This window comes from Lutra lutra, chromosome 5 (genome assembly GCF_902655055.1).
Source record: "Lutra lutra chromosome 5, mLutLut1.2, whole genome shotgun sequence".
Lineage (NCBI taxonomy): Eukaryota > Metazoa > Chordata > Mammalia > Carnivora > Mustelidae > Lutra > Lutra lutra.
The window spans coordinates 109,853,963-109,867,284 of NC_062282.1; the positions used below are offsets into that span (position 1 = coordinate 109,853,963).

The 13,322-nt window shown below is 37.0% G+C and overlaps 1 protein-coding gene across 3 annotated transcripts in view; it reads left to right on the forward strand.

The window, feature by feature from the left end:
* The window catches only part of VCAN (versican), a 112,152-nt gene extending 100,108 nt beyond the window's left edge, over window positions 1-12,044 (forward strand). For all 3 annotated transcript variants that reach the window (XM_047730414.1, XM_047730417.1, XM_047730416.1), the window contains 3 exons: window positions 1,912-2,056; window positions 9,753-9,935; window positions 10,081-12,044. In XM_047730414.1, coding sequence (XP_047586370.1) covers window positions 1,912-2,056; window positions 9,753-9,935; window positions 10,081-10,208 — 456 coding nt within the window. In that variant the 3' untranslated portion in view covers window positions 10,209-12,044. The remainder of the gene's footprint in view (window positions 1-1,911; window positions 2,057-9,752; window positions 9,936-10,080) is intronic.
* The last annotated feature ends 1,278 nt before the right edge of the window (window positions 12,045-13,322 follow it).

Consider the following 13,322-nt stretch of genomic DNA (forward strand, 5'->3'; position numbering starts at 1 on the left):
GAAAACAATACAATGCATAAATTATATGGGACATGAGAAGTTAATAGTCGTTATAAAGACAAAGCAAGGAAGAGACATGAGCAGTGTGGGTAGGGACAAAGAAGCAGGGAGCATTGCATAGTTTGCACATTCTATTGAGATCTTCAAAAATGTACCACCTCTGAGGACTTTTACTTGTTTCATGTAAGAGGTTAGTTAGAAAGTTACCTAGAAATTATTGAGCTCCAAAATCCGTAAGTATCTCAGGAACTCTGGAACCTTTGGCCATTAGAAAGTATGAAATACAGATCTTTGTTAGTTTCAAGGCATTCCTATTCCTTTATTTATTAATTTCATTTAGTGTAAGAATTTTTATTTTGATCCTGCTTTAATTTATCTGCTAAAGGCCACTTAGTTATATAGACCAGCAATAGGTTGAATATGACTTATATCTCTGCTTTCTTTTCCCATTTTCTTATTTATTATCTATTTAAAAAGAGTAGCAAACAAACAAACAAAAACAAACATAGGTGGAGGGTGAGGGATGATAAGGGAGGTCAGTTAGCAAAGAGAAGGAAATGGAGAAATAATTGGAAACCCATTTTAGAGCAAATGTCAGTTCCTGGTTGCAGGGCGACCTGCCAGTCAAAGACGCTTTGGTGAGTATGGTCCTGTGAGCAACCTTTCCAAGGCCAACTCAGTGTGGTACCATTCAGGCTACTAAATTGGATTTCAGTCCATAAAATTCGTGGATTTTCACCAGAAAAATAAAAACACCCTTCATTCTGTGTTTTGGTAAAAACAAACCAAAAGACGCACAAAAATACAAAACAAAAATTAAAACACCACAGTAACTTTATTAAGCTTATCTTGGTTCTTTCCAATTTTATTACTTTCCAAAGATTCTTTTTTACATAGCAGGAATCTCTTATCTCCTATCTTAATTTTGGCATGATTGAGGAGGATTTTAAAGCAAAGGGAGGCAAAGAAATTGAAGAAAAAATAGAAGGTCTCTTAATCTGGAAGCTTTCAAACGTTACATCTTCTCACAAATTATTTTATCAAAGATCAAGGTTATTACCATACTTAATGGTCTTAAAAGCTGTTTGTTTTTCTGAGAAGAAAGAAAAAAATATAGATATTCTCTAATCTATTTATTATATGTTTTTAAAAGACATAAAAGTAGCCATTGTGCTTTTTTGTTTGTTTGTTTGTTTGGTTTTTTGACATGCCCTGAATTGGAAACAATTGCCTTACCCTTACATACAATTCTTTCTTCTCTGACTTTATCTTTCCAAATATATTCTTGTAATTCATTCTTAGATAAAAACAATAACATTAAATAAGGCAAGAAAGCATATTTTATAGTGATAAAGATGTAAAAGGAAGAATAAAAATCCTATTATACTATAATCACAACTACATAAAATTATACATAAGGCCTGAGAGAAAGCATGACAGAGTGACGAGTGATGGATTTTTTTCTATTTCCACTTCCATTAATATTGTTACATCTAATAATAATAACATGATTACATTTCTAAAGTCGAGCATTGATTATATATTTAAACATCTAAGATAACTAGAACAGAATTTCTTAGACCTATTTTATTGTCAAAGGAAAAAAAATTACATATTTGTTGAAGAGAGACTGAGATACAGATGTTTTTCACTTGGAGCATAGAAGTCTTTTTCTTTACCATTAAAATAATTTCAGTTAGGTAGTTTAAAAGTTGAGTATTTCTTTTCTTTTTTTTTTTTAATTTCTTTTCAGCGTAACAGTATTCATTGTTTTTGCACCATACCCAGTGCTCCATGCAATCAAAGTTGAGTATTTCTAATTCCGTTGTGACGTCATGTCTCTGTCAGTCTTATCATTTGCTACTTTTTAACTATCAAGTAGTTAGTTCTATTCTTCCTCCATTTTCACAGCAATATGAGAACTGGAGGCCCAACCAACCAGACAGCTTTTTCTCTGCTGGAGAAGATTGTGTCGTAATCATTTGGCATGAGAACGGCCAGTGGAATGATGTTCCCTGCAATTATCATCTCACCTATACCTGCAAAAAAGGAACAGGTAATGATTAATTAATAAAGAACTTGATCTGCACTTTAGTTATCAAGTGAATTCAGGAAGAATAACCTTCATCACTTCAAGACACGAGCTGGATGTCATGCACGGCATCTCTTGCTGCCTCTGGAATATTCCACTCTTCCAGTACATTTGAAAAGTTTATTTTCAGTAATGTCTTTACTTTAGATGTGAGATGCTAAGATAACAATGTAGCATTTATATTAAAAAAAAAAAAAACCCTACCTTGCAATATCTTTCAGAAAAACAAAGTGCTGTCCAAGAGACTATCCACCTGCTTATTCTGATGAGGAGAACATTAAGAAAAATTAGTTGTCAACATTTAAAAATTGGGATATATTGGGGCCCTTGGGTGGCTCAGTGGGTTAAGCCACTGCCTTCGGCTCAGGTCATGATCTCAGGGTCCTGGGATCGCTCTGCTCAGCAGGGAGTCTGCTTCCTGCCCCCCTCTCTGCCTGCCTCTCTGCCTACTTGTGATCTCTCTCTCTGTTAAATAAAAACAAAGAACAACAACAAAAAAATTGGGATATATTATAAAATAATCTGGATTTTTTACTTTTGTAAGAAAATAAGAACTGAGGGGTGCCTGGGTGGCTCAGTGGGTTAAGCCACTGCCTTCGGCTCAGGTCATGATCCCAGGTCCTGGGTTCGAGCCCCACATCGGGCTTTCTGCTCAGCAGGGAGCCTGCTTCCTCCTCTCTCTCTGCCTGCCTCTCTGCCTACTTGTGATTTCTCTCTGTCAAATAAATAAATAAAATCTTTAAAAGAAAAAAAAAGAACTGGTACCATTTGGTCCATGTGCAAATTTATGAGTGCTCAGAACCACGATCCTCCTTCCGTGGGGACTACAGTCTCCAGCTCTTTGCTCCTTCCCTCACTGTGGTTAAGTGCCTGGTCTTTGTAGGCAGGCATTTGAATTTTTTCATCATTGCCTTAGGAGTTCCTTAGGTGTAAACAATAGCCCAAAACAGCATTGCTCTCTCTCTCTGGCTGAATACCTTCAACATATGATAAAATAATATCACTTGGAATGTAAGTTCTGTAATAAGAATTACTCAGTTGAGGGGCGCCTGGGTGGCTCAGTGGGTTAAGCCGCTGCCTTCCGCTCAGGTCATGATCTCAGGGTCCTGGGATCGAGTCCCGCATCGGGCTCTCTGCTCAGCAGGGAGCCTGCTTCCCTCTCTCTCTGCCTGCCTCTCTGTCTACTTGTGATCTCTGTCTGTCAAATAAATAAATAAAATCTTAAAAAAAAAAAGAATTACTCAGTTGACATTAAATAGATAAAATTACAAATGCTGATTTTAAAAAGTCTTTATTATTGACCAATATGTTTGAATTTCTAAGGTACACTGTCCAGACTTCTTCATTTAAAAAATGGGAATTCCATCACATTTTTTTTTTAACCTGCTTACAATTGATAATGGTCTTTGAACATGAAATTTTGCCTGTAACTTTACCTAGACTTTTTCATTGAGTGAGAATACAAATGCAAAAAATGAAATCCAATTGATTTTTTTGTCTTTGGATAAAAAATAATCAACTAAAAATATACACTCTATAGATATTTTAGGAAAGACTTCAACTCTAATAGTAAGAAATTCTATCAGAAAAAAGAAAACACTGAGATACACAGAGCTCGGATGAAACTCAGCTACTGGCTTGTCACTCTCTGCTCTTCTCTTACCTAAAGCAGAACTGACTCTGAATATCCTTTCTGTATGAGCAGCTTCCTCGGCTACGTGCATTACTTCCGCACTTTTGCCATGGGACTCATGAAAATAGCAAACCAAGTGTTTGCTGTTTTCCCTGTTCCTAATCTAAGAAGTCTTTGATGAACTGTTTGCCTTAATCTAAATGTCATGTTTGTGTTCTTCCATATCTAGATGTTCCCTGGAGTCATGCTTTTCCCTTTGTGATCTGAGAGCATTCATCTATTTCCCCTGGTTTTTTTTCCTAAAGCAGGATTTCTCAACAGCATCACTGTTCAACTTTTGGTCCAGTTAATGCTTAGTTGTGGGGGCAGTCCTGTGCATTGTAGAAGGTTTTGCAGCATTTTTGCCCTCAGTGCACTGAATGCCAGTAGCAGTCTCCTCCCCTCCAGACCCTCCTCCTTTGCTGTGTAATAACCGTCAGTGTCTCTAAACTTTACCACCTATTTTGGGGGAGGGAGGGAGAGGAAAAGAACTGCCCCAGGTTGACCACCACAGCCCTATAGCTACAAATGTTTCACAAAAACAGCACTATGGTTTGCATTTTCTGAGGGGGAAAGAGATTTGTAAAATAGGGACTCCATTTCGTTAAAGGGAAAACAAAAGAAAAATGATTCTTGTATTTTATCATCCTACTATCATTTTAGTCATAGAGACTTAACTCTTTATTAATCAATACTCTGGGGAATTTTATTAATGTCTATAGACTTAATAAAAGACTCATTTCTCCTTTCAGATGACCTTAGACATCTTTAAACATACAGAACCAAGTAATTTTACTTGAATTAAATACCTGTAAAGAAGATTATATTTCCTAGTTTTACTAAGAGGTAATTGACAGACATCACTGTATAAGTTCAAGGCGTACTGTGTGATGGTTTGATTTACATATATTATGAAATGATTACCACAGTTCGGCTGACATCTGTCCTCTCTCGGATAAAATAAAAAGAAAAGAAAGAAGAATAAAGGGGGAAAAATTTTTCTACTTGTGATGAGAACTCAGGCTTTACTCTCATCTACTTTCCTATGTATCATACAGCAGTGTTAACTGAAGTCATCATGTTACATTAAATCCTTACTATTTATTTATCTTACAACTGGGAGTTTGTACCTTTCGACACTTTCCTCCAATTCCCCCACCTCCTACCCCCAACTCTGGTAACCACATATTTAGAATTAGATTTTAGATTTGCTTTAGCTTCCACATGTAAGGGAGATCATACAGTATTTGTCTTTCTCTGTCTGACATACTTCGCTTAGTGTAATGCCCTCAAGGCCCATTCATGTTGTCCTAAATAGCATGATTTCCTCAGTCTTTATGGCTGAATAATATTCTATGGTACATGTATGTACATCTACCACAGCTTCTTTATCCCATCATCCATTGGTGGACATTTAGGTTGTTTCCACATCTTGACTAGTGTAAATAATGCTGCAGTAGACATGGAGGGTGCAGATATCTTTTAGTGTTAGTGTTTTTGTAACTTTTGTGTATATTCCCAGAAGCAGAATTGCTGGATATATGGTAATTCTATTTTAAGTTTTTGAGGATCCCCCAAACCTCCTCCCTACTTTTCTAGTACCTGTACCAATTTACAATCTCACAAGGGTTCCCTTTTCTCCGTATCTTGTCCAGTATGTTATCTCTGGTCTTTTTGATGATAGCCATTCAAATAGGCGTGAGGTGATGTCATTATGGTTTTAATTTGCATTTCCCTCATGACTAGTCTGTTGAGCATCTTTTCACAGACCTCTTGGCCTTTCATAGATCTTTAGAGAAATGTCTCTTCAGGCCCTTTGTCCATTTTATTAAACTCGGTTGTTTGGAGTTGTCATCAGCCCTTCTGGTCAGAGGAGTTGGAAGACACTCTCCATAGCAGATGGGGCTGCGACTCAGCACCTTGCCTGGATGCGGGCAAGCCAGCCTCTAGCCTGGCAAAACTCATTTGAGGATCTGAATGAGGCAGATCTGTATTGGGCCAAGGTCCATGATCAGAGTATGCCTCTGCCTGGCCTCAGCAGGTAACCAAAACTGCTGTCTGGGGGCTACTACTTAGCAGTACAGGTATGAATTTAGTCTGCCAAAGTTGAATAAGTGCTGGTTGTTTCAAGCCCCTCCCCCTTCACAGTCACAGTCCGATTCCCAGTGGCTGAATCCCAAAAATCCCCCTGTAAGCCCTGCAGTGCAAGAGCAGAGTAGGGCTCCCACAAAGCATCCCATAGTGCTGGGGCAGGCTGATTATCTTCCACGGGTTCTTTTTTGCAACTGTGGGAACCAGTGGCTCAGGGAAGACCTCTGTACATGGTGCTGCACAGTCCTGGGGGAAGAGCAGAGTGGTCAACGTTTAACCCCTCTGTTATCTGCTAATGTAGTCTGTCTTGGTCTCTGTGGTGCAGGGGTTTCAGCCTCACCTCCCGGTACTAGGAATCTCTCAGTGGTGTCTTGTTCTTGAATAGATGCTAGTTGTTCTTGGTAACATCATCCTCAAAGTGCGCGTGCGTGTGTGTGTGTGTGTGTGTGTGTGTGTGTGTATTTTTTTATTTTATTTATTTATTTGTTTATTTATTTATTTTAAAGATTTTACTTATTTATTTGACAGACAGATCACAAGTAGGCAGAGAGGCAGGCAGAGAGAGAGAGAGGAGGAAGCAGGCTCCCTGCTGAGCAGAGAGCCTGATGCAGGGCTCGATCCTAGGACCCTGAGATCATACCTGAGCCGAAGGCAGAGGCTTAACCCACTGAGCCATCCAGGCGCCCCAAGTGTATTTTTTAAAGAACACGGTGCATGCTGTCCACACATCTTTGGAGCATCCTGCAGATCCCTTACAATCCCATTCCAATTCCAACCATAGATAATGACTTAATTCCCTCACTTTTCTCTTTAGTATTATCACACATACTTGCATTTGTAAACAACAAATTGTTTTGTTTTGCACACTTTTGAATTTCAAGCAGAATCATCCTATATGTATTTTGTGACTTGCTTTTTTTTTTCAGCATCATTTGTGAGATTTACCCATATTGATATATTTAGCTATATTTCTTCATTTTGCTGCTTACAGTATTTTATGTATAACTAACTATATAATGCTTCATTTACCAGTTCTCCTGTCAGTAGACACTGGGTTATTTTGAGTGTTTTTGTTACTATAAACACTATTTTTTTTTCTTAAGATTTTATTTATTTATTTGACAGAAGGAGATCACAAGTAGGCAGGAGGCAGGCGGGGGGGGGGGCGGGAAGCAGGCTCCCCACTGAGCAGAGAGCCTGACGTGGGGCTCAATCCCAGGACCCTGGGATCATGACCTGAACCGAAGGCAGAGGCTTTAACCCACTGAGCCATCCAGGCGCCCCTGAACACTATTTCTATCCACATTCTTGAACTTGATCCCAGGAGCCCTTTGTGAGCTTTCAGGGTATTTTTCCAGGAATGGCATGGCTGAGTCATGGGATATATGTACCATCAAATTTACTAGAAAATGCCAGATTGTTTTCCAAAGTAGTTGTACCAATTTGCAGTCCCACCAGCATATGTGAGAGGTCCTGTTACTCCACATCTTCTCTAACATTTGATATTATTGGACTTGGAGATTTTTGCCAATCTAGTGGGTATAAAATGTTATCTCTTGTGATTTATTTTGCATTTTCTTGGATGCTTTTCCCTGAATATCATTTAATATACTTACATGTCTTTCATTTATAGCTCTTTTGTGAAGTTTCTGTTCATGTGCATTCCTTATTTTTAAAAAAAATTGATTGCTTCTCTTTTATATGATGATTTATCACATATCATATATCATCCTTTTTATATCCTAGTTAGTAATCCTTTGACAATTATATGTGTTGTATATATCTTCTTACAATTTGTGCATTGTTTTTACTTTTACCCTGTGGTATTTATTGGTGAACAGATTCTCCATTTTGTTGCAATTTCCTTTATGGTTCAAATCTTTTTGTGTCTTAAGAAATTTTTACCTACCCTAAAGTCAGAAAGATCTTCTATGTTGTTTTATAAATGTTTTATAGTTTTTGCCTTCTTTATTCTTATATTTAAATCATCTAGAATTCATTTCCCATATATACTTTGAGGTAGGAAACCAAGTACATTTTTATCCATAATAATACCCAGTTGTCCAAGTGAAAAAACTACCTTTCCCCCACTTTTCTGCCATGTTGCTTCTGTCAAGTATCGAGCATATATATGTGGATCTATTTCTGGTCTATTTGCCTGTCCTTCCCAATACCACACTCACTGAATTATTTTAGCTTCATCATAAGTCTTCATATATAGTTTTGGAAGAAATCTATCCATTGATAAGGACAACTTTTAATTTGTTGGCATAGCACAGAATCAAGTATAAATGAGTTATCTGATTGGTAGTTTTTAACCTTTTGTATCTCTTTGGTTTCATTCTATCTGATGCTTGCTAGTATCTTGACCAGTTATAGGCTATAGATATTCCAGATTGGAGTTATCATTGATCCATATACATAGTGTAGTTTACTAATTGAAAATAACATATTTTTATAGACATTGCAGTTTATCCTATAGGAATTTGTGAAGATCAAATATTCACATACACAAATATTTTTAATTTCTTAGTTATAGATAGTATGACATCATAATCTATTTTTAGATTCTGAGTGACAGTATCTTATGTGAATAAAAAGATACACTTGGATTGTGTTTCTTTAAAGATAACTTTGTCATAAGGTCAATATGTCCCAAGCTGTTCTGCCAGGAAGAAGTAAGTCAGAGGAACAAAATATTTAAGTGAAACCACATTTGTCATTACAAAAGAATATAGTTGTAAATAGCCTTCTGAATATGTAAATAAATTTAATGTTTGTAAACTTTTTGATATTAGGATGTTGACATCCAAACATCTTGGTATGAAGGTTTCTGGTAATCATTCTCCCTTAGAAGACTTGCATTATTTCGTGAGAGCATATGACATGGGCTTTGTGATATCAGAATTCTCAAAGTAAACTGGAAAGGAAGTGCTATTTAGGGAAATTATATTGAAGTTAAGTTATATTTTTTATTAGAGACATATAGCAAAACACAGTAACTTAATAAAGGTTAATTATTGGAGTATATCATTTAAAACAAATGCACTAATATTGAATAAAACTGTAAGTTTAATACAAATTCAGTTGAATTAATTTTCCCAGCTTTTTGAATTTCAAAATTGCAAGGTTTCTTTTACTGCTATTTCTTTTTGTTATTTCTGCTTTGATACATTTGTTGATATTCAGAATTTTTCATTGTAAATTTAGAATGATGGTTATATATTCTAAGATTTACCTTTATTTTACCCTTCTGAAGAGTTGAAATTTATAAGTGAGTTATAAAACTGAGACATGAATGCTGTGTCCTGACTTTCCCCCTATTTCCAGGCAGAAGACAGGCAGAGAAAATAAGCATAAAGGGAACCAAAGATTTTTTCTTTCTGCTTAGGAATCCATGTTTTGTCCATATTTATCCATATTATAAAACTACGTGTTATTATAGATTATAAGTTTTTTCAGGGAGGTGACTGTTTGATAGTTAATTGTCACAAATCCATTATTGTTCCAATTGCAGATGGGTAGTAAATACAAACTTTAGGATGCTATGGAGACAATACCAAAAAGCCACATGTTGGCATGAGACAGGTGATTTTTAATTTGGAATTTTTCAGAAAAGTAACCCTTCCAGATGAATAGATGCATATATGATCATTAACCCAAAGGTTCTTTAATAAAACACAACTGAAGGTGATATAATCTGAGATTTAAACTAGGCCCAGAGCCTCAGTATTTAGTATTTCTCTTGAAAATTTTCAGTTTTTTAATTCTAAATGATTGCCTTTGATGAGGGTACTTGGCTGGGTAGCAGAAAAAGGGAAAGAGGAAAAAAATAAAGATTCATACTAATAGAAATATTTAGATTATTTGGCAATAACCCAATTTACTTTTCTTTAGTTGCTTGCGGCCAGCCCCCTGTTGTAGAAAACGCCAAGACCTTTGGAAAGATGAAACCTCGTTATGAAATCAACTCCCTGATTAGATATCACTGCAAAGATGGTTTCATTCAACGCCACCTTCCAACTATCCGTTGCCTAGGAAATGGAAGATGGGCTATGCCTAAAATTACCTGCATGAACCGTAAGTGGTCCTTTAGAAAGAATGGACAACCGTGCTATAACAACCACTAGACACCCTCATTTTACGACTACGGTATTGGTAGTTTAGGGTATGGAGCAAGTAATATTGTTGTGTTTTCTTTCTTTCTTTCTTTCCTTCCATGTAGCGTCTGCATACCAAAGGACTTACTCTAAGAAATACTTTAAAAATTCCTCATCAGCAAAGGACAATTCAATAAATACATCAAAACATGATCACCGTTGGAGCCGGAGGTGGCAGGAGTCCAGGCGCTGATCCCTAAAATGGCGAACATGTGTTTTCATCATTTCAGCCAAAGTCCTAACTTCCTGTGCCTTTCCTATCACCTCGAGAAGTATTATCAGTTGGTTTGGATTTTTGGACCACCGTCCAGTCATTTGGGGTTGCTGTGCTCCCAAAACGTTTAATGAAAGTATTGGCATTCAGAAGGAAAGCTAACAAAATGAAAGAAAATGAGGGCAGAAAGTAACCGTTTCCAGCCTACCTAATTTCTTTAGTTTTCTATTTGCCTCCAGTGCAGAGCATTTTATAATGTATACCAGCCTACTGTACTATTTAAAAAGCTCCATTTCAGCACCAATGGCAATGTAAATAAGATGATTTAATGTTGATTTTAATCCTGTATATAAAATAAAAAGTCACACAGAGTTTGGGCATATTTAATGATGATTATGGAGCCTCAGAGGTCTTTAATCATTGGTTCGGCTGCTTTTTGTAGTTTGTTTAGGCTGGAAACGGTTTCACTTGCCCTTTGTCAGCAAGACTGAGGACGGCTTTTTCTGGATAGCTAACAAAAACGCAAGGTCTCGTAGGTCACTGCGCCATGTCAGCCATAAGGGCAATTTGCTTCCATGTGATGCCGAAGCCTGGCTGACAGGATCCCCACAGAACTAGGGACTGCACCGTGGAACTCTTCTTTGCTGCATTCCTTTTTCTTCACTTACAAGAAAGGCCTGAATGGAGGACTTTTCTAGGACCAGGAGCATTTTTTTAGGGGTCAAAGTGCTAATTATTAACTCAACCAGGTCTCCTTTTTAATGGCTTTCATAACACTAACTTGCAAGGTTACAGATCAACACATTTCAAGTGGATATAGACCTAAGGATTCTGGAGGGTGGGGGATTGTTAAAACAACCACACACATTCAAAGAAAGAAATTTTGTATATATAACCATTTTAATCTTTTATAAAGTTTGAATGTTCATGTATGAATGCTGCAGCTGTGAAGCATACATAAATAAATGAAGTAAGCCATACTGATTTAATTTATTGGATGTTATTTTCCCCCAAACCTGAAAATTGACCTAGTATGCTAGTTATTTTTCAGTGTTAGCCTTTTTGCTTCCCCCACACCGTTTGGGACCATATAATCTAGGTATTTTGTCCTTGATTAAATAATGTGATGGATAGAACGCATCCAGTGTTTATTCTGAGAAGAGTGGAAAATGTATAGCTTTCAGCAAATGGTGTTTGCCCCTTCTGAGCAAGGAGCTACGCATGGAGTTGTGGGTATTTCTTCCTGTTAGGTGGAGTGTACATGTTGACATTTCTCCCTATCTCTTCCTACTGTGTTTTCTCCCCTTTATTTGAATAAAGTGACTGCTGAAGATGACTTCGAATCATTATCCACTTAACATTTGAGGAAAACCCTGTAATGGAAAGAAGGCATTTAGGAGTCTTTCCCCAGTTTCAGTTAGAACAACCTTGAGAAGAGCAGACAACAAATAAAATGCAAAAAGAGCAGACCCAACACGGATTCATTTTCATGAAACCTCCTTTGGCTTGGAAGGAGCAACAGTGGCTCCCATCATCCTCAGCGTCTTTGAGCAACTTCCCTTGGTTGCCGCACCAAGTATAATCCACCTCTGAGTGTTCCAGAGCACAGAACAATACTGGTTGACCTCTTAGGTTTCAATGTTTCTCCTTCATTACAATGCACATAATACGTTCCTGTATTTATATTATAACGTGTATAGTGTAAAATGTGAATGACTGTTTTTTTTTTTCTTTGTGAATGAAAATCTAAAACCTTTGTAACTTTTTATACCTGCTTTTGTTTCACCAAAGAAACCTAAAGTCCTTCTTTTACTATACTGTGACTGGTCTGGTTATTTACAACTGTAAATGCTAATGTGTACCGATATTTTTACGTTCTAGTTCCATCACAAAGTTCAAGCTGATGGCTTGGATGAAATGATTTTTGTGGCTAACAGAGAAGTGATTATATACATACCTGTGAAAACTGAGAGAGTAATTCCGATAGTGTTTACATCTACGTGGTTAGGCATTAATCTCAAATGTGAAAGAAACATGCAGTAGGAGAAGTGATACCTCGATTTACAGAGTGTTTCCTGTGAACTGGACCAAGTGCTTTATGTGTATCATCTCCTGACAGGCCTATGAGACAGGTGTTGTTACTGTCTGATTGATGAGAGACCAGCTGTAGAAAACTCAAGTTCTTGGTCTAAAGTCACATAATTAGTTTGTAGTCAATGTAGGTAATCTCCAGAGCCTGCATGATATCCTCAAGAAAAATACAAAATTTTATGTTCCAATTGTTATACATTTAAGAGATTGATTTACTGGCTAGAAGGTTCTATCTAAAAAGTGATCAGAAGATGTCAAAAATATCAAGTTTCTGTCCACCCAGATTTCCGTCCATTCCTTCATGTTGGATTCTTTCACTACTTATTGAGTACTTGCTACATCAGGCACTGTCCTAGGCCCTGGAGATCCAGCAACAAATAAGTTAGACAGGTCTCTGCCCACAGGAAGTTTTTATACTGCATGCATCCCATGGGGATTATTTTACAGCCCATTCTTTTCAATATGTTTACCGATAATTTGGAAGAACACATCCATGATATGTTCTAAGGTTGTATAAAAGATATCAGAAAGGACAAAGGTGAGTTGAAAATTATTTTGAGGTTTTTTTCTTGGAATGTCAAAAATATCTGGGAAGTTGGGCATGAATAGATACAGAAGAGATTCTTTTCCTTGCTGAGCTTGTCCTTATAATGTGCAATCCAGTCTGTCATACCTTTTATCCAGAACTTTAAACAGAAATTACCCAAGGGAGTGGACAAAAATTTTCATTTCTTGTGCATATACACTCTTAGTAGATGTTTATAAGTACATCACATAAGTTTTTATTGATCTAGGTGCAAATAATGCAATCTGTGGGATGTTCTAGTACCCAGAATATGGGACAGAGTGAGAAGTTTAAGGAGGCTTGTAGCACTCAAAGTCAGCCAGAGGTAGTTTTCTGTTTCTAAAGGCTAGACTGCATATCAGGAAGAAGAATGTGTCCCTACCAGTGAGGGCTATTGAGAAGAGGTAATCTTCCAGAGTAGCTAAAATGAAAAAGAG